Source organism: Microtus pennsylvanicus, chromosome 4 (genome assembly GCF_037038515.1).
Source record: "Microtus pennsylvanicus isolate mMicPen1 chromosome 4, mMicPen1.hap1, whole genome shotgun sequence".
NCBI lineage: Eukaryota > Metazoa > Chordata > Mammalia > Rodentia > Cricetidae > Microtus > Microtus pennsylvanicus.
The window spans coordinates 22,566,807-22,589,025 of record NC_134582.1 but is presented as its reverse complement, the minus strand read 5'-3'; the positions used below and the strand labels follow the sequence as shown (position 1 = coordinate 22,589,025).

The window sequence follows — 22,219 nt, the reverse complement described above, 5'->3', positions numbered from 1 at the left end:
AATTCATCTATCTCCTGTCCTATGTGGATGCTTTTTGAGCTCTTTTGGATTTCAGCGCATCTTGGGTTTTCAAATTAGGGATTCTAAACCTATCTGAGACCTTATAGAAAGAGGTACGAACACAAATGTCACTGGATTCTTCCGGCTGAGTCAGTCACTCAGTCACGGTATTGTCCCAGGATTGTATGTTTGCCTTCTATGTCTAAGGCTTTGTGCATACATGACTCGAGTACGCATGTGTGTGATAGTTCCTTCTGTGGTTCCTTCTCTTACTTGTTCATCAGCAGCTCGCTGGCTGTCAGCTCGTGAGTCAGGGGCGGTAAGATACTCGACTCCAGCTTGTCTGTACGGCTGTCATCAGGGCTGACCACCATGTGGTTCTTGGCCCCGGAGTCATCTTGGGAGGCAAAGGACAGATGCTCAAAGCTGACAGCCTTGCTGTAGGAGGGTGGGGCCTCCACATCCCCATCATCTGTGGAGAACTGAGGCAACTCCTCGTCCGGAGTGAGGCTGACCTCCTCTACCCCTGCCTCATACTCTGCCACATACTCCTTGTCCTCCGCGTCCCGGAGCTTAGACTCCAGACCCTCTACCACCTCCTCCTCAGCTTCAGCTTCCACCTCCTCAATGGTTTCTGTCGTCCCTTGGCGTGAATACAGCATGGTGCACTGTGTGGGCTCGCTGTTAGGAGAGAAAATGGGCAAGAGGGTTCGTCTTAGCGTTTATACCAGCGTGGAACCTGTCCCACTCCTTATGACATTGCCTCAGAGCTCCCAAGTAAAAACCTCAAGCATGTGAGAAAGGGAAACGCCACCCTTCTGTGAATCCCATCTGCTTTGCTCCTTCCAGAAATTCACTCCCGCTCTGCGGAAACTGCAAGCAGTAGCCTTCCAGATGCGAGAGTGGACAGTGAGCATTGCACCCTTTCCAAACCGCAGCAAGTGACACGCCTTGCAAGGAGCAACCCAGTCTATGCATAGAAGTGTTCAACACAGGATCAGTATCCACAGCCATGAGCTCCAGGTTCATTTCCCAATCAGCACACGTTTAGCAGAGCGTACCTACCGCCATCACTCCTTAAAAGAAGAGAGCATATGGGAAGGAGAAGCCATGCTTGATTGTTTCCTAGGTGCTCGACCAAGACAGAGCCTACTTTCAGTCCTGCACAAGGGACCTGCCCAGGCCCACTGAGGATGACAGAGTCCATCAGATACAGTCGGCTGAACTCAACAAGCACATGCTTTATAAATCCCCCTTCTTTAATGCTGATCTCTTCCTGCTTTTCTCATCCTTGGCCTCTTTCTTCTCGGGATAAGCATGTTTCCCACCGAATCCTTGCCTTCTCCCCTGTTCTCAGACATTTCTCTCATGAGTTCTTGGTCTTGCACTTGGGGCCACCTTTTACTGTCTCTTCCTTCTCAGCTGCCTTGCCTTGTCTCAGAGCTTTTTTTCTACTTTTACATGCCAACAACTTTCTCTCCCTCTCTATCTCTCTTCTTTCCTTCCTTCCTTCCTTCCTTCCTTCCTTCCTTCCTTCCTTCCATTCATTATTTTTTAAAATGCATTCTTCCTGTAGTTTCCTCACATCCATTCCCTTGTTTTTTTCTGTTACTCCCCATGCTGGCTGCCCTGTGCCTTTTCTCTAGTGTTCCTCATCTCATTTCTAGGTTTTCCCTTACCTTCCCTGGCAAACCCATGCAAGAAAGGTTAGAAGAGAAAACAAAGCAGCCATGTCAAATTCATCGCATGCTGAAACCCAGAGCATGCCTTTTCTTAACTATGCGGCTCCTGAAGAGGAGACAGATGTTTGGAATCTGCTGGATGCGGGAGGATGGTGTATCAGATTCTGAAATACACACTGCTGTCTCACTGGCATACGTGAGCAAGTAGGTTCCGCAAACACAGATTTTCAAATGCAGGATACCAGTGTAGACATGCCAACAAGCAATGAATGGATTGTTGGCATACCTGTGGCACCTTGTAACTGAAGATGCTGGATGACCATGCAGGCACTAAACATGCTCAGGACTTTGGTTCTGAGTTTGTCACCTCCGCCACCCTGCAGAAGGCTCTGAGAATGATAACCCTCACCAAAGTTGCTAAGGTTTATCTCAGTAACAAAGCGCCTCCTAGAAAGCCACTGGATTGAGCAACACCCCAGGGAATGTTCAGGTCATGGGAGTCAGATAAACATTAGGTCTAACTTCCAGCATGGTCATTAAGTGATGTCAAGCATCGTCTCCAAGGTTTAGGGTCGGTCACCTCAGGGACTCAGAGATGAGTGTGTCTTCAGGGCTCTTTAGAGTAGAAGGATGCAACAAGCTCATGCCTGAGAGAGGATGGCTCAGAAAACAAAACATGTTGCCCCGAGTCAGGCCCCTGTGGACAGCATCACAGGGTCAACATGTTTAACAGCCAGCAAAAGAAAGACACCGCCTCTGCTGACCACCAGGGGGCAGAATGGAGTTGCCTTTGGCTTGGGTTATTTTCATGCCAGGATAAACACAGTATAGTTAGGGTCCCTGGTAACAACACTAAGATTTGTTGGGGGCAGGGGAAGGGTTTTGCAGTTCTATGCAGATAATTTCTAGCTGAATGTTGCTTTCTGGTAGGATTTAAAAAGAAAATTTAAGCCCAGAATAATCCTTTCCAAACAAGGTAGATGGTAGTCAATAAAGATGTACGTTTCTACATAATGTTCTTTTCAAAAGTCAATGGTAAAATACATTCAATTTTCCTGGTACATATACATGCCAAATATAGACATATTTATTTTACATTAACTGAAAATGGCTATATTTGACAGATTTTCCTAATATATACTGATACACATATCAAAAGATATCTTTAAAAATGAAAAGTGAAAACTATTTGAGAAATGGAGGACAACATTTCCAATCAGGGTTTTTAATCAATTCCTAACAGACAAAACGAAGGGACATAGTTTAGTTCATAGAGCGTTGTCTTGGAAACAATTATGTCACAGAAAGTGCTATGGTTATGCATTTGGTCATGCAAATTCTTAAAAATCAAAGGAAAAGAAAAGAAAAGAAAAATGGCATTCATCTCATGAACTCATATGTGCAATGGCATTCACAGGGAGGGGGCGTAGGTTATGGAACGAAGCATGCACAAGTTAAGCACCTTGATCCTACACTGCCACTGTCAGCTGATGAGGAGGACATGTCCATGCTGAACATTTTACGGAGCCTAGGCCGAGCGCGCTCGCTTGTTTTAGGAACAGGGTCTTGTCCATCTAAATCATCAAGGGTGGACTGCCTTGAGATCAGCAGGGTTGCTTCAGTGTAGCAGCTAACAGCGCAAACAGTTACAGAAACACAGAGTTAAAACCCAGTGGGGCACCAAGTCACACAGGGACAGCTGACCCCCACACCGCCATGGGGAAACCACACACATCAGCACCACGGACAGGATGGCCGCGGCAGCAGGGGGTGGGGGTTGGAGGGTTGGGGGTGGGGCGAGGAGGGGGCGGGGGGGGGCGGAGTCTCCAGGGCAGGGAAGGACCTGTTCGGCAGGATGGCAGGATGAAGAAACAGAAGAAACTGGAGTTGAAACAAAAATTTACTGGCTAGGGATAAACTCCCCCAAATGGCACTTTCTGGGCGAGACACGAAGCAGAATGAGGACACGGCCCAGGCATCATCTTACAATGTTCACGTCCTTGTAGCTTTGCAGTGGGTCCTTTTGTGACTGAATTAAAAATGCTTTCTTTGGAATTGTGAGCCCAAGTCCGTGGAGAGTCTCAACTCAATTGCATATGCAGGAATACCTGCATGTACAATTTGTAGGAAAGACTTTAGTTTTGTAATACAACTTTCAAATTGAGAGCTGGAGACTCAGGAATGCCACTGCATACTGAATCTTCAGTCTCATTTGCTAAGTCACGTGGTTAACTAAGCCAAACTAGATTCCTTGCATGTAGAAGAGACGCTGATCCCATAATGTGACTAGAAATATCAACCAAGGTAAAATATTAAAATAGCACCCAAAACAACAAAGGAATTCTAGTAATGCCGGACATACTTTGTCGGTTAATGTTTTGTTTTTTTACTCATTTTTATTAAAGATCATGCTTCAAGTTTGGGTGGGCGTCCCAAGGAAGAGAACCCATTGACTAAATTCCTCATTTTCTGGTACTCCAAGGAATGGCCATGGTGGAACAGAACTGAGGTGCCTCCTCAGAAGGGGCGCAGCAGCTTCTCCGGTGACAGATTTCAAACCACAGCCACCCCTTTATAGGAACAATCCTCAGGATGCAGTTAAAACCGTTTGCAGCAACAAAAGCAATGATAAGTCACACACCCGATCTTACGAGGAACTCTTAGAAATTAGCTCGTCATCTGATCCTGGATTTAAAGGATTTATAGCAAAAGAAATCTGTTTATGTTTGCTAAGTTCCCATTCTGATTCCATCTCATGTTGTCTTATGTGAAGAAAATGTGACGTGGGTGTTGGGAAACATGATGTAAAGGGAACAGACCACACCATGGTTATGTTTCCTGGAGGAGAGCAGCAAGACCTGTCTGCCCAAAAGACGCAGGTGTCTGGGGACTCTCCTGGGTGACACGCTACCCTTCCCTAGTGCAGGGATCCCCAGAAACTTTAAATGGGTGTGAATATCTCTATTCACACACTGGGAGTGTTGCTCAGCCACTGTGAAGGGCAAATTTGTGGGTTCATGGACTTCTCACAAAGTAAACCTAGCATCTCTTTTTATTTCATATTAAAAATGAAAATCAAAATACATCACAGACTATTAATGATTCTGATTTCTCATTCAGTACTGATTGACAGTTTTATAATTTTGCAAATATTTTAACATTGTCTTCTTAAAACGTGGTCTGTAAGTGTAATGTCTGATGACTCCCAATTTTTCATTCTGGTCTTGGTTTTCTATGTAGGTCATATTTAAAGGCAGGTGCTTAGTCAAAAAAACTATTACAAGTCACATGAAGAGACAACATATCTTGATGAAAGGAAAATGAAAAGGTACAATAAGTTATATATTGTATGTGCATATAATTATGTTCTTCACTGTGCGGGTGGGAATAATTGCAACTGGATATGAGTGTGGCTTTGGCACAAGTAAATCAGATTTTCCTGAAACTCTTTTTGGCATCAAAAGCCATAAAAATATAGTTTGTATTCGATGCAGATTCGTAGAGCAGTGTGGTCTGGAGCTGAGGGACACTTGTAAGTGTTATGAAAAACAGCTGCAGGAAGGATGGGTGGACCGTACACCATCTGGAAACGTCTCTAGAGAATCCCAGGGTTCTCACCTCAGTACTCTCCTTATTCTCTTGCTCCTATGATCTTTTTTTTAAGTGGTTGTTTGGTTATCATTTGGGTCTAAATCGGGTGTATTTGGAAACGAAGATTCTTTTATACTCCACGTCATGCTCCCCTGCACAGGAAGCAGCATTAGCAACACTGAGCGTGTCCAGGGCATCCAGACATGCCTACCTCTCCACCCCGCCTCTGCCAGTCTGCACACATCTGCACAATGGTGCACATCTGCCCTGCAGTCTTCACGTAGCATCATCATCACTGTCACTGTTATGGCGGTCGGGACTGAACCGAGTGTCCCCGCACGACACCGACCTAGGTTGCATCACTAAACCATGTCTTCAATCTGCTCTTCCCTGATGAAGGGAGGAGTTACTGTGAGCTGGACTGAAATAGGGAAGTACTTAAGAAGAATGGGGATAAAATGGATTTTAATTCATGGCATAGAAATTAACTAGAATGATTGTATTTAAATGCTCTGATTTCTAGACATAGAGAGACTTGCTGGAACATGTTGACGAAAAGGATTTACAGCTGCTCCCCAGGACAGAACTTAGGGTTTCCAAATTGTCTAAGTGAACTATAAAATAAACAGCGAGCTTGTGCTTCACTAAAACCTGTGACAGAAGAGGAGCAGAGCTCCCCTCCCACAAAGACTGTGGGACGGTCTCACAGGACACACGGTGCTAGGAACGGATTGAAAGTTGTCGCTGACATTTCTTCTCTGTAGCTGCTGCTATGACTGATGGTTTCAGAAACCAATGTCTGAGAAAAGTGCATATGTGTGGGCAGAAAGAGAATGGAAAATGAATTTTACTACTATGGCACTTTGTCTCCTAACAATTATTATATTCTGGAATTAAAAGGCATCTGAAGCCCCATTTCAATTAGGAAATAAATGGTTGACTTTGAAGCCCTAAGAGGACTCTGGCCCAAATAATTCCTCTTTTCATGAAAATCACATTAGCTAAATATTTGTGACGTTACAGCTTAAAAATAACTGGAGTATTCCCATCTTAAGGAAAATAGAATCTTTTTTATTATTCCTGAAGACCTTAAAGGAGTATCTGTTTGGAAAGAGATGAGGGACTACATCCATGAACAGCTTTATCTACACAAAATCAATATAGGCAAATGCATGCATATGTACATAGTTAAATAAGCAATCTATTTTAAAACTTGAGTTTTTACATAGTTGCATATGCATATATAATGTGTGTGTATGTGTGTGTGTGTGTGTGTGTGTGTGTGTGTGTGTGTGTGTGTGTGTGTAAATAAAAACAAATTCTTTTTCCATACTAGTAGATTTGGATCTGTGTCAAAGGCAAATATGGTGACTTGCTGTATTTGAGTTTTCTTTAATTGGCCAATTCAAAGACAATTAATTCAGCAACAGATAAGAAGCTATATTCAAAGTAAGAAATTCTCTAATCACTTCTCTTCAATGAGTACAATTCTGAATTTCAGGACTTTTGTTTGTTTGTTTGTTTGTTTGTTTTAATCTCTGCTACCAGTGATTAACCCTGGGCCTTGGATGGGCTTGATATGTAAATGGCCAACATCCTCAGTCCCTTTGATATTTAATTTCTATTTTTGAGTTTGCTATCGGTAAAGTGATACCCTTTCTACTCTCTTTTATCCAGAATGACATGTAGTCAGTATCTATGAAGGAAAACTATGGTTGGTAGCCACTGTGCCCGTGGGTGCGTCTGGGACCACCTAGAAGGTCTACTATGCTTCCTCGGCGGGCAGAAGAGGCAAGAACTGTGTTACAGAGCCTTTTCAGACGACACTACTCAGGGATGACTTTTATGTCTGTTTGTTCTAGAATTGAGCTCAGGTCCTGGCCTAGAACAGGGGATTACTTTAGCTGTTAGATGATAAAATACACAGCTATCTTCAGAGATACAGTCCTTTGCCTATAAGACAGTTGCATGGCGCAGTTCACATAGTCACATGGTCCCCCTGGGTATTGTCGGTTTTCTTCCCAAGGCAGTGATTTGGGATTAGCCAGCCCTATACGATGGTCAGTGATCTAGAACACTCTGCTGCAGAGGTTCCTGAAGCCTTTCTGGGTGGACAGTACACTTGCCGGGGAAGAAGGGAGAGACATCAAGAGGTCCAAAACCTGGGTTCTGAATATCATGGTGATTTTGGATCCTGGGTCTGCTCTTACAGGCTTAGATCACACTTTTAAGCCACATTGTAATTGAATTTTTTTCTTGGCAAAGTATGGATAATAAAGACACACAACATTTTATGCAATTCTAAGGGATGAATCAAGGCTGGCTACAGTATGTGCCCAGTGTACCACCACCCTTGGCATCGAGTCTCCTGCTGTTCTCATGCAAACAGTGCACAGAAGACCTGAAACCTAGAGAAGAGGGGGAATTGTTCTTACAGAATTGTTTCTGAAATTTCGATTCTAAACTTGAAAGTAACAATTCTGAAAAAAAAAAAAAGGTCAGTGATATCAACAGAAGGTAGAAAATGCTAGAACAAAAGACAGCTTGTGGAAGGAAGTAATGGCGTAGCCCTGACACAAATAGTAAGGAGTAAAACCCAAATGCGATGAACCATTCTTATCTGCCTGGATCTTATAAACCCCTAGACTGTGCCAGGGAGGTAGATGCATGCTTCAAACTGTTCACTGCTAGTGTCTGCTTTTACCCAGTCAGCCTAGAACAGCATACAACATTGCTGTATGGATCCGCAGGGCCTAGGATACCACCCATGTGTTTGCTTAGCTTTCACTTCATGCAATCACTTCTCATGTTTGCTGGCATCTACCTCATTCACAAAAACAACCGATTGTTAAGAAAGTGAAATACCTGGAGATACTGTCATGGGAATCTAAGCTATCCATCCTGTGAGCTGCCTGGGCCCTGGAACCAGCTCCAGGGGGCTCGTCAATTGTGTCCAGTCCTGACTCTCTGGAAAGGTTCATGATGTGGTTTTGGTAGTACATGTGGATGCTTTCCCGCGTTGGAACGTTGCCCTGTGGAAAAGGGGACATCACAGTGGTTCTTACGAAAGCACTTTGTTTGGACAATGCCAACAGTTTCCAATACTGACGACTCTCAGCCCACGTGCACACCTACAGTAAGGACTGATGAGATGAAGATAATTTAGGGATTAATGTCATGTCTTTTAGGGTCATTAGTGTTAGTCGGTATCGCTACATGCAATGGTGGATCTTCCCAGTCAACCTGACTGGATTCAGAATCACTTGACACACATCTCAGCATGTCTCCAAGGGCGTTTATAGAAAGGTTTTACTGAGGAAGGTGAGCCAGTAGTCAAGGCTGGCAACATCATTCCATGCGCTAGGATCCTGGACTGAAGAAAAAGTGGAAACAGAGGAATCCAGATAGGGGGGATAGTTTTTGTTTGTTTGTTTGTTTTGTCAGTTTGACAGAAGATACATTCATTGGAGAGGAGGGAACCACAATTAAGAAAACGCCTCTGTATGAGGTGCTACACAAACATTGTCTTAATTGATAGGGAAGATCCTAGCTCACTGTGGGTCGCACCATCCCTGGGCTGATGGTCCTGGGTTCTAGACGAAAGCAGGCAGAACAGGACAAAGGTTGAGTATGTCAGTAAGCTGAGCAGCACCGTCCATGGCCTCTGCATCAGCTCCTGCCTCCAGATTCCTGCCCCGCTTGGGTTCCTGCCCTGACTTCTTTGGATGATGCGCAGTGTTGTGGAAGCAGAAGCCAGATAAGCCCTTTCCTCTGCATGTTGCTTTGGTCTGGTGTTCATCACGGCAACAAGAGACCAGCTGAGTAGCCACATTTCTCTCTCCCTGTTTCCTGTCTGCGGCTACAATGTGGCTTTGCCTAACTCTCCCATTGCCAAAGCCTTCCCGGCCGTCACCACCATATACTGTGTCCCTTCAAGCTATAAAACAAGCCTCCTTGCATCCCTAAATTGCTTTGGCCAGAGAGTTTACAGTAACAAAATGTAAGGTAGGTGATATGCTAGTATAATTCTTACTATCTCAAAATAGTCACCTTCCCAGAAATTGGCTCAAGCTTAGTAGAGAAAATTATCAAATTTGTTTTCAATCAGATTAATTTAAGCTCGGTAATTTATTTTCATTATTAATTTTTTATTTTATTTTGGTATATTTTAAAAAATGTTCCCAACCCTGTTAAGGTATAATTGACAAAATTATTTGTATAAAAATACTTACCTTTAAGTACAATCTATAAATCATATGTAACTTTTGTATATTTTGTTAGCTCTCTTTATATTCTAACTTTTTTTTCTGGAATTTTCAGATCAAAATTTCCAGATAAAAATTATAATCCTTTATGGGGCACAGCAAACCTATTAACTCTGATAGGAGAGAGAAAATGAACAAACTGGCGGTTTTCTGAGGACTCCTGGTGAGTGTGTGCATGTGTGTGAGTGTGTGTGTGAGTGCATATGCATGTGTACATGTGTGTGTGTTGTTTATGAGCATGGGCTAGACCTCAATGCACACAGAACAAAATGATTATGTAACAGCTGGCCAGGAAGATGGGATTTTTATTTTAGAATTTTAGATAAGGTTGTTTAGTTAGGTGTCTATTGCTGTGACTAACACCGTGTCTAAAAGCAACTGGGTGGAAAGAATTTATTTAATCTTACAGTTTATAATCCATCACTAAGGGAAGCCAAGCGGTGGCTAAAGACTGGAACCTGGAGGCAACAATTGAAGCAGAGACCGTGGAGGAGCGCTTCTTACTGGCTTGCTCACCACGGTCTCTCCAGTCTTCTTTCTTATACCACCTAGAATCATCTACGCTGAAGTGATGTCACCCTCGGTATGCTATGCTGTGGCCCTCCCACATCAATCATTAATCAAGAAGATGCCGCATTGACTTGCCTACTGGAATTCTGATGGAGGCATTTTCTCACTTGAGGTTCCTCTTCTCAAATGGCTCTAGCTTATGCCAAGTTGGGGGTGGGGGAACAAAACATAACAGACAGCAAGAACAACCAAACAACTAACCAGGACACAGGCTGACTATCTGGAATCCAAATGCTCCCATGTCTGAACTCCCGTGAATGCTGACATGATGCCAACGGGTGGGGAATTCTACACAAGCACTCCTGAACAGTTGCCGTTAAAGACCAAGTGCACTTGAAATGGTCGAGGAAGTTACTGTCAGGCCATGTAGATGATGAAATCGAAGTAAAACTTCATGCTCATGTTTGTGTTCCCTCCCCAAGGTGTTTCATTATGTAAGTGAAAATATTTCCACATCCAAAACCAAAATTGGAAACTTGAAACTTCTCTTGCCATATGTATTTTGGGCTGGGATGTACGGCCCACGGGGACTTGGCGGCTCTTTGAAAGTAGCAAGCAGTAAAAGGAATTACCTTCTTAATCTCTCGGGTCAGCATGCACCTTTCAATCCTCAGAACTGTGGATATATCAATGTGCTCCCTTGAGATGGAGTTGAGCCAAGTGGTGAAACTATCCACCGTGGCCAGGAATAGGACCCAGGTGAACTTCAGAATATTAAATATCCTCTTGATGATATTATCTAGGCAGAAGAAGCACAACACAGGTTAGAGGGTCTGGAACACTACCACACTACCAAGGGCTGTGTTGTGACTCTGTGGGGTAGACCACACCCAGCCCTGGATTTTGTGGAATGCCTCTCATGTGTACTGGACTCCTTATGCTTAGAGAACGAGGGGGACCGAGGCCCCAGCACTGGTGTAGTCTCTATACAGGCAATGGAAGAACTAAGCCAGACTCAGGCAGGATCTTTCATGTCGGCCATAACAGACCCTCAGGGGCTAACAGGACTCCTCAAAATATCACGTTCTATGGATGGTCAAGTCCCTTACACATACGCATCTCTAACTACACTCTCTGTATAGAATCTCCACACACCCTTTCTCATAGTTTGAGTCATCTATCATGTCTACTAGGTACCCAATACGATAGTGGTTGCTACGCTGCATTATTTAGGGGAAGACAGAGAAAAGGCCTATATACACTCGATACAAATGAATTCCCCCCCCCCCACACACAACATTTTGGTAAATGTTGGGAGCAGTGAGACCCCAGATCCTGAATTTCTTGTAAACAACTTGTTTTCCCCTGATCTGAGTGCCTACAGCTGCTCTGAGCACGAGACCTTCAGGAGTTCCTGATGGCAGGAGAGTGGTTTCTGGTGGGTTTGGCTGGGGCATGGCTATCTCTATATAATCTGCCCCTGAACACAACAAAGGGGGCATTCTTGGGGCTTTGGTATCAGTGTTAAAAGGTCCGTGTGTGTGTTGGTCTGTCTCTGCGTCTGTATTTTCAACCTCCAGCCCCCTTTCCTGAAGCTCGCGAACTGGGTAATAGCACACACAGCGCAGACACGGGGGCGCAGTACGCGGCAGGTAAACACTTGGATGAATCTGAGGCTGTGAAGCCTACACATCTAGAAGTCTTACTGTAAGAAGTTTAGTAAGTGTAGAGATTGCAATTCAAAGATTTCACCTAGTGTTAATTCAAGAATGGAGATGGCCTGTGCCTGTCTCGTGGGGCTCTTTAAGGCTTTTCTACAAGTGTCTGAGAGATTGTTGGTGAAACCTGTTTATTGTCTGTGCACTTATACTTCAGCCAAACTATAGTATCTTTTGCGAAGCTCACTCCACAGGCTGCATGTGCTCATGTGTTACTGATCCGTCTTCCTAAGACAATCAGATGGGATTTTATGTCAACAACAGAAATCTGTACGTGGACTCCATCATCTGTGGTCAGTAGAAGCCCTGGGATGGCTAATGTGAGTTTTGTCCTGGACTGCCGCTGTGACTAGAGACCCGGGAGGGCGGTCACACAGCAGCTCAGCTCAGATACAGTAGTGTTTAAAATGGTGACAGCATGCACATACATCTCCCGACACTCCGGAGAGGCTGCAGTTTAAGGCCTTTGAATACTCAGAAAGACTGGAGGAGCTTTTACAACTGGTGAGCTCACTCTCTGGGACATCACTCAGCTTTTAAAAAGAAGGAAAATTTGTAACAACGTGGATGACCACAGAGGACATCGTGTTACACTGAATAGGCCAGGTGTGGAAAAACACACTCCAGAAGATATCGCTGACACTTGGAATCCAAACTCATGATACTCACAGAAACGGGGAGCACAGCCATGGTACATGGCCAAGGAAGGGAAAGACTGAGAAGTGGGTCAAGGCAAGCTTGCAGTTACATGGGAGGGTTATATCTAGAGATCCTCAGAGACAGGCGGGAATTAGCAATTCTGTACTATGCTGGGATTTGCCAACAAGTAGACCTAAGGCGCTCTAACTGTGGTGGGGAGGTGGACAGACAGGTTTATCTGCTGACTATAGCAGTCACTTTGCTACGCACAGGTACAACGAAACCATGTATTATATGCATCTTACTAAACGCAGCGAGGGAGAAGCTAAACAGAAGGACTAGATCATCCTGTCTGTCTGTCTTAATCACGTATGTAAGCTGATGGTCACCCAATCACGTGCCAGCCCCACAAGCCTCTGTCTACTGTGCTCAGAGTGAGTACCCAATGGCCTGCCTCTGCTCCCCACTAATCCCCTCTCTGAGTTGAAGGCCACAGTGTGAACAAAAGTTTGGCTTTATGATGAGGACTAGAACGGCTCTAAGTGGCCTAGGAAGAATGGTAAGCTTACGTCTAGAAAAGTTTTGCTCTTTTTTAAGGGTCAGACAAGAAATAGAGCCTCCAAGTGAAGGCCATACCTGATGGGGTGTGAGGGGAGGGGGGGCAGAGAGCCACATGTAAGGACCAGGTGGGGCCAGAATCTCCATCTCTGATGTTCCCATGGAACCATTTCCTGCCTTTGCAGCTACCTCCTCCTCCTCCTCGGGACTTTTCGGGCTGTGGTATCTCTTTGTTTTCCACAGGTTTTAGGAGGTGAGAAAGAACAGAGGGTCCCCTTTGCTGAGCAAAGCAGCAAAGGCAGAGATGAACGGCCTCACAAAGTGGTATAAAGGGAGGCTTCACTGATGCCACAGCAGAGCGATTTCAAGACAGAGACTCCACAAGGCCCCCATTTTCCTCTGCATCTCTGGCCTCTTATTTAGTTTAATTATTTGTTATTTTGTGTGTGCATATATGTGTTTGTACCCATGGGTGGAGCCAGAAGAGGGCGCCCAGTGGTCTCTGGCACAATTTCCTGCCATTTCACTGAGGCAAGTTCTCTCCCTGAACCTAGGGCTCATGTTTTCTTGGCTAGATTGGAAGTCAGCAAGCCCTAGCAATCCTTCCCCAGCCCACCCCTCACCTTGGAAGTGGAGTTACAGGTCTGTGCAGGATCTGACTTGTGTGGGTGCTGGGATCTGCACTCCAGCCCTTATGATTACACAACGTGAGTTCCTAACCTTCAAACCATTGTTCCAGCTTCCCTTATTTCCCATTAGGGAACTCTAGACCAAGGTGGGTAATCCCATACTTATTCGGAGAAGACCTCAAGCTGCTTTTACAGACATAAGAGGGAGGTTTGGGCCCTGCAGGCTGAATGACATGGAAGCCACTAATACGCTCCAGCAGGCCTTAATGCTTTTGACAATTTATCCTTATTTTTTCTCCCATTCAAAACTACTTTCCTAGAAGTAGTAATTATTAGTTGTTGAACATTTGTTCACGGAACTTCTTATCTCTACATCTGCCCTAAGATAATTTACGATATATTTAAAAATAGCTAACAGAGAGGATACTGAGTGTTCTTAGCCCAAAGAAATGACAAACATTTGAGATGATGTAAGCATTCGTTAACCCGATGTCATGATCCCATATCGTAAATGTTTACCAGAATCTGCATGTAAATTTTAAAAAGTTCTATTTTTTAAAAAAAGAAGAAAATTTAAGTATTTTTGTTCAATGCTCTTATCCTGGCGGCTTCTACACAGCTCCAGCATTTATTGTCCTCATCCACAGGCGCAGGTACCAAGGACTTTACAACCCACGAGCCTGGATGGGTTCTCAGGAGTCTTTCTCCATCTCAGCAGAGACGAGGTGTCAAGGGACAGGACTGCGATGATGCAGCCTCGGTCTGGAGTCACAGCTGGATTTGCCGCTTTGCAACAGCTCCCCTTATCCCATGGGGCAGTACCATTTTCAAATGCTCACAGCTCATCTCTGTCTCTGTTCCGTTACCTGGGCCGTCGGATTTCTTTTTGATTGGCCCATCCTCTCGATCGTCCCATTCCACCGGACCTGCGTTATATATGATAAAAGACGTGTCATTATATAGAGCCCTGTGCCGTTTTTATGACTAGAGAATATCCAAAAACTTTGGCAGAACACACACTTGAGAATAACAAAGACAACGTAGAATAAAACAATGTAGTGAGAGGAGCTGGCTTCATTAAATATTAAAACTAAGCCCATGGTATTAAATGCGAAAGCATGCAACCGAGATCCAGAGCTTGACAATAGAAGAACGAGTCAGAATACAATTCCAAATCATATCTAAGCCAAAATAGGAGCCGAGGGCTGCTCCTGCTTATTTCTAACACGAAAGGAAGACTTTTTTTTTTTTAAATAGAGCTAGCAGCATTGCTCATCTATCTAACTGTATGAAAATATATCTCTGTTATACAGAGTGATATAAAATTCAAAATGTAAGTAAAAACCAGTAGGAAATGCAGGACAACATTTGCTTAACACTGGGGGGCAGAGACTTTCTTTAGTGAGATATTGACTTTAAAAACATGACTTTAGACGTGCTTCGGTATCACACTGATTTCACATTGTTTAGAGAGTCGTGTATCTAACACAGCAGAGGAGGCACTATGCCCGATACACAAGCGGTTCTAATTACTAAGCAAAGAACAAATTCTCCAACAGAATGGCAGAGGACAATGATAGCTGTATTTGGACCTTAAACTTGAAGTACAAATTATATAGACAATATAAAATAAAAATGCCCAGAACCATTAGTTATGGATTAAACTAAATTCCAATGAAAATATAGGAAATCTGTTATTCCCCGGGGGGGTGGGGGGTGGGGATGCAATAAAAAGAGCAATGTGGGCCTTGGTATGAAGCTATAAGAAAGGTACCTTCCCTTATCTGACATATTGGAGTATAAATTACTAATACATTGTGAGGGAAAAGCTATTAAAGTGTTTGAGGCATCTCCTTTAACCGAGTCTTCCTACTCTTGAGAATCTACTCTGTGAGGGTGCATATACATCACGGATAACTCCCTGTGAATTTTTTTGTAAGGGTACCTATTACAGCATTGCTTGTTGTGGTGAAATCAGGAAGCAATCTTTTGTCCATTAATGGGGAAATAATTGAATAAATTATGCATATCTGTACTACGGAAGCTTTTATAGCCATTAAAAAAAAACCCTGCAGTTTCATGAATAGTTAATTGGAGAACTATGATACATTGCTAATGAAAGGGCAAGCTGCCTTCGTGCACATTAATTCTGAAAAGTTAATGAACGAACAATATGTACTTGCCAAAGGGAAGAGGGTAATGCCCCATCTGGGTAGGATACATATTTCCTGGATGCTGATTTTGTGTGTGTTTGTGTATGTGTGTGTTTGTGTGTGTGTCTGTCTGCGTGCATATATTCACACACACACCAGATTCTGAATCTCCTGCTATCACTTGGCTTGTTATAGTGAAGGTAGACTAAATTTATCTTTGCAAACAAATCAATAAAATGCAGGTATGGCTACCAGGAGATACTGAGAGAAAGAAGGTAAAAATGAACAAATTTTATAGTTAGTTGCATGAGAAATCTTGATTGTTTGACTTTCTTAATTTTCTAAGAAATTCATGATTACATTATCTCTGTACAGAATCAAATGATAGCAGAGAAACCTAGGGTCCTTTTAGTCATATCATTTAATTTTTCCTCTCCTAAAAAGCAGCCACTATTCTTAATACACTTTAAAAAAAAATCCTTCTCTTACACTTAAACACTATAATACCCATTTAAAATGTAAAATACTGGTTGAAGTACTTTGGTTTTCTTTGTTCAGTTAGTGGTTTAAATAATTGCCTGCTACTTTATAAAATGTTGTTTTTCACTTAAATAATATGTCGGGAAACTACTGAATAGTATGTGTACAGGCTAGTTTTGTGCCAATTTGACACAAGTTAGTGTCATTTTGGAAAAGAGAATATTAATTGAGAAAATGCTCCCACCATCTTGGTCTAGGATAGAGCCGGCGGTACATTTTCTCAATTGACAATTGTTGTAGGTGTAGGTGTAATTGTGGGCTCAGATCACTGTGGGGTAATGCCAGCCCTTGGTAAGTGGTCCTGGGTGTTGTAAGAAAATAGGGTGATCAAGACAAGAGGAGCGAGCTAATAGGCAACATTCTTTATGGGCTCTGCAGCTCCTGCCTCCTGCTTCCTTCCTGGACTTCATGCCCTGGCTTCCCCCAGTGATAAGCTACATGCTGGGAGCCTAAGTAAATCCTTTCTTCTTCAGGTGTTTGTGGTCATGGTCTTTATAGAAACCAAATTAAGAGAGTATTCCTTTATGCTTTGGTAACATGATCCCTTCAAAATCTTCACCTCAGTTGGTTTAAAAATGCCCTCTTGGCATTTGGTGTCCCCTGTAACACTTCCTCCATGGGGCAGAGGCTGTGGCTGCTTCCTGCCTGGCACTCACCGTCCCCGGATCCTTTGCGTCTTCCTTTCTCCTCTTCTCTGGCCAACTTCTTTTTCTCTTTCCTCCTCTGTCGGAGTGCTGTTTTCGGATCAGTGATCCAGGCTTGATAGACAAACTGAAAGGAGAAAGTCCAATGAATTTCTGACTTTTAAAAGTAACTTAAAATGTAAATGGACCTAAGCCAAGCTTCTTCGATGTAAGATTTTTTTTTCTCTCTCGCAAGTATTGCTTTCCCTGCTTCTTATGTTAAGTTGACTTCTGTTGGTCTAGATTCTTTTTTCTTGCTTGTTTGAGACAGGGTCTCATTATATCACCCTGGCTGGCTTTGTAACTCTGTCTGTTTCTGCCTCCCAAGTGTAGGGATTAAAGGCATCTTATTGCTTTTAATTTGCTACCGTAAGATATAATATATAAATAAATGTGGAGACATTCTTCACTCGGTGTCAAAGATGATCACGACATAAACTTGGGTAAAAGCAAACCATGGTTTCTCTGAAACACCACCGTTTGTGATCCTCAGTGACAGAAGTTTTGCTTTGCACACAACAAAGGGTTGGGAGGTCTTGATAAACACCATCAGAGGACTTCCTCCTATCGCAAAGGTCTCAGTCAAAAGGAAGATGTCTTCTTTAATGTTCTCATTTGCTCAGGCGGAAGTAAGTTTTACATTATCAATACTCTCCTAGTAGTGGTTATGAGTAACTTGAAAAAGCCGATGGATTTTCCAGGGGAAATAATGCCAGTGGGAGAGTGAGCTAGCCCAGGAGAGCAGAGAGGGAAACTGGTGCCTCGGGTTACCCTTTGTCAGTTGCATTCCAGAGCCGAGGACAGCCACACCAACATTTTACAACCAATCACCAAGGAGCAATGGTTCGGAAGAACCCCCCCACACACACACACATCCCCAGAAGCATGCAAAAATAACAAAACCGAGACAGGATACATTCAATCAACCCTCCCGAAATCATAAAACCAAGCCAGCATGCTTAACATGCAACCCCCGGGTCTCAGGGAAGCTGGGTTTTCCACTGTCACGATTAAGATAAGAGCACATAAGGGTAGCTGTAAACCCATATATTGTCATTTGATCCTAGATGATTTTCATATTCCAGAAAATTTTAGAAAACACGACATAAACAGATTGGCATTCTGATGCCACTAGGAAGTAGAGATTCAACTTTTCCACGTATGGAAATATGAGGGCACAGGGTCCAATAAAGATCACCTCCTTTTTGCTCGAGGTAGAAATCTGAATTGTACAGGCAACACACACAAATGTAAAATTGGTGTTATTTCTGGATAACAAATCTGGGAGGTAAACGTCCTATGGTATGCTAAATGTCTTTTATGGAAGTAGGGCATGAACTGATGATACTCAAAAGGATCAAAGCAAGCGCTGGTGGGTCCTTACTGAGCATGTCAGTTTGGGAGTCTAGCCACTTGTCTCTCAGGTTTAGGACATTAGAAAGCAAATTCACATAATATAGTTTGCTTTAAAAGAAACCGAACTAATAAATACATCTTCAGGTTTAAGAACAGCATAGGATGGCTTCAAAAAAAAAAACACTTCAAGAAAAGTATTATACTATTATTGTTTTATAAAATGAAAGGATGCTAAACAGAATTTGTGAGCATAGCAGGTGTGCATTGTATGACTTCCTTTGTTCTAAGGAAAAAGCAAACAGCTGGGAGGGAGAGAGGAAGGCTGAGAAGGGCAGGATTCACAGACCTTAAGAAGGGCAGGGAGGCGACCATTGATGTCTGACATGGTGAGAAGAACTACTAACCCTACATTGGTCCCCTAGGGATGAAAGGCATTGGTGTCTTGTTGACGAGAGGAACATTTTAGGCATGCAAGTACAGAAAGCAAGACAGAGCAATCACGCTGTGAGCTGCTGAGTCCCTATTCTCAGGCAAAGCTATCTTAAGACTGCCATTTTGAAAAGTGATTATTTTGCCGGGCGGTGGTGGCACACGCCTTTAATCCCAGCACTTGGGAGACAGAGGCAGGCGGATCTCTGTGAGTTCAAGGCCAGCCTGGTCTACAGAGCTAGTTCCAGGACAGGCTCCAAAAACCACAGAGAAACCCTGTCTCGAAAAACCAAAAAAAAAAAAAAAAAAGTGATTATTTTAAAGTTCCAAACACTTGACAGAAGGCCAGTTTTGGCGTCTCCTATTTCAGAAAAGGGTTCTGACCCTTACTGAGTCCAGAAATGGAAGGGTTTTGCTGACCTCCCAAATTACGACATTGTATCTTTTACTTTCACCCAATTTGGTGGCTTGTCTAGGGAGCCAGGCCCCAAACTACATTGGCCAAAAGGAGAAAGTGCTTGGAAGTACACACAAAAAGTCTGAAGGTTCAGTTAATAGTCACCGCCACTAGTGTGTGTTTTTAAATTTATCTCCAAGTTTATCTTTATTGTTAGGGGAGTGAGATTCACTTTTTACCAGAGGTCATTAAGCAAAACTGTATACATTCTTTTAAACAGAGAGTATTTCATTGGAGTGGATATCCTTAACTCGAATTTACAGCATTTTATAATTTGCCCTAAGTACACTGGGATACAGAGTCCCTTTACACCTTTATCGTCACTTAATCATCTTTAGCTTTGTTTTAAGTAACAAAAAGGGGTGGATAACTTGCAACCTTTCACTTTAATAATTTCTAAATTACAAATTTAGACATTCACATGGATTCATAGAGCAGAAAAGATAAAGTCCCTGCAGAAACAGCAACAGTGACTATTAATCAAAGCCAGTCTTCTGGAATGGAGAATGAAAGGCGGTCGGAAGTTTGGACTCTGAGGCCCTAGGTAGACCAGCAATACAGCTTCACCTGAGAGCTTCAGAGACACCCTGCATCTCAGGTTCTGTATGACCAGGGGGCCCAGAATCAGCATGGAAACGAGATGGCAGGGAATAGGCAAGGTGCACTCGTCTCTGTCACTATCCCAACTGTTTGCGTGAACTCAACGACCATCAGATCATAATGGCCCAAGAGTTTTAGAGCTCCCTCCGGGCTGAGTTTGGAAGGAAAAACATGCTACAAAATACAAGAAGGATAATTTCTTCCTTGTGGTTTTTAATAATGAAGCGAGTACGATATAGGCAGCTGACTGACATCCATTCTGTATTAGGTGATGAACAAGGGCATTGTTAAACTTTATCGAGAAGCACTGTTGTGCTCTGGGCATCAGCAGCTAGGGAAGGAGATGTGCTGGATACAGGACATCTGTATCCACATTCGGAAGCCGGAAACTAACGAGAAGCTATAAGCGGGGACAGAACCAGAGGAGTCTTTTATAAGCTTATTTGGAAATTCTTACCAGCTTTCTGAGAAAGAATTATTATATATGCTTTACTCATTATGAACTGAGGCATGCAACCAGACGCCACCCTTTTAAGATGAGATGTAACTCACCCAAAACTACGAGGAGAGAAAGTACATGTATGTATATCTGCATTTTCTCTTCCTATTTTTTATAATCTCTGGTGTCTACCTTTCAAAGTAGGAAAATGATAAGTAGTCTGGCTCCTAAGAATTCTTTTTTTTTTTGAAAATTTAATGTTTTACATCCATATGATGCTTTCATTGTACGATTCATAGAACAGAGAAAATGTAGATAGGAGGATGTTTTGCTAAAGTTCTATGGAGCAGAGAGTCACACACTACACATCAGTAGAAGATGAAATACCTTTGCAGCTCGGATTAAATACTGAAGAATAGTTTTGGGAAGTTTAATGACAGACTTTGGCAAGGCTAAAATGGCTGAGGCAAACTTCCCAATAGCTCTCTACAAAGAAGGACAAAGCAAGAGTAATTAGTAGGAAAAAAAAAAACCAACGTTAACAATTTAATATATGACGTCACATGAGCTTGTCTCTACAATTAACACTGAGGTTAAAACATGCCACTCGCCGAAGCTGGAATAAAATGTGCTGAGCTTGGAAGTTAGGAAGAAGAGCACACTCAGACACAGCATGTAGTCCATAAACACAGTCAAGACGGTCCACATTCTCTTCTTTGTTGTACGGTGAGTGGTGGTTAGCATAAAATTCATTAGCTAAAAAGTAAGGCTGTTAAGTCATTAGTATTGGCAAGCACCCCCACTCATGCACACAAACATGTTCCCAACACACAGAGGGGCAATGGAGCCAGGGAGGCAGCACCGCACTGAAGAAGCACCACAAGTCGCTTGGTCCTTCAATGTCATCAGGAAGACCAGGCATTTGGGCTTGCCCATTTATGAAGGCCCGTCTAGGGAGCAGTGTATGGCCTTATCATAGGCAATCACAAAGTTTTCTGAGAACCTTTCTATACGATCTGTACTATGACACATGGGATATAACTGTCTCAGCCTGTGGTCCAGAGGTTAGAGAAATATGCAGAAAGAGTTCATGCCCTGTCCTCTGACAAGGCCTCATCTTTAAGAAGGATGGACTGCACCCTGCCGCACCCCCAAACCCCCACTAACACTGTGCTGGCTGGTGAGTCAGAGCTGTGTTTGAGACAGCAGGTTCCTGAACAGAGAGAACTCAGCCGTAAAAATCAGAACCAGGATGGATGTTTATAGTTATTATTTAAATCATTCTGGTATCATTAGCAATACAAATGAAGTTAATTTTCAAAACCCAATGCAACATTTAAGTAATCATTTCAAGGAGGAGCATGCATTTTATTACACAGTCAACTCGTTCACGTAGGGAGCTGCAAGCCTTGCATCCAAGCAATCCAAAGCAATGCTGAGGAAGTTGTCTACTTGCAAGAGAAATTTTTTTGGTTATTGTTGTTTGGGGCATCAAGAAAATGCTTGGATGTCAGGGATGACGTGCTGACCCGCACCGTTCACACGATGTGGTAGTTAGGGCATTCCTGAGAGCGAACAGTGCTGTAGTTTAATTAGAACTAGACAATTCCAGACGTCCATCAGAAGACTCTGAGAGCCATATCACAGGCTACGGAAGAGATCATCTAGGCCTGCAAACAAGACTCGTTAATTTAAAAACCAACCGCAGTGTTTCTAACCAGCAAAGGGTATCATCGTGCACATCCCTCTAGTTACCTGGAACGCTGACTTCCGCGGGGGTTCTTCATCTTCCTTCTTAAGTTCCTCTTCTTCCTCCTCTTCACTATCCGTTTCAAATAAATAATAGTCTCCGCTCCTGACCACTAAGCGAGACAAAATATTTGCTTACTTCTGGAAAGAAACATGAGAAACCTGGGGGACTATTTCCTCCCTAAAGACACATAGATGGCCCCTGAGAGGACCACATCCAG

The 22,219-nt window shown here is 43.2% G+C and overlaps 1 protein-coding gene across 1 annotated transcript in view; it reads right to left on the bottom strand.

Moving 5' to 3' along the window:
* The window catches only part of Piezo2 (piezo type mechanosensitive ion channel component 2), a 285,223-nt gene that overhangs the window by 25,763 nt on the left and 237,241 nt on the right, over nucleotides 1-22,219 (bottom strand). The window contains exons 31-36 of the mRNA XM_075971116.1: nucleotides 22,005-22,111; nucleotides 16,942-17,056; nucleotides 14,459-14,518; nucleotides 10,681-10,847; nucleotides 8,139-8,305; nucleotides 274-681 (exon numbers count right to left, since the gene is read on the bottom strand). Coding sequence (XP_075827231.1) covers nucleotides 274-681; nucleotides 8,139-8,305; nucleotides 10,681-10,847; nucleotides 14,459-14,518; nucleotides 16,942-17,056; nucleotides 22,005-22,111 — 1,024 coding nt within the window. The remainder of the gene's footprint in view (nucleotides 1-273; nucleotides 682-8,138; nucleotides 8,306-10,680; nucleotides 10,848-14,458; nucleotides 14,519-16,941; nucleotides 17,057-22,004; nucleotides 22,112-22,219) is intronic.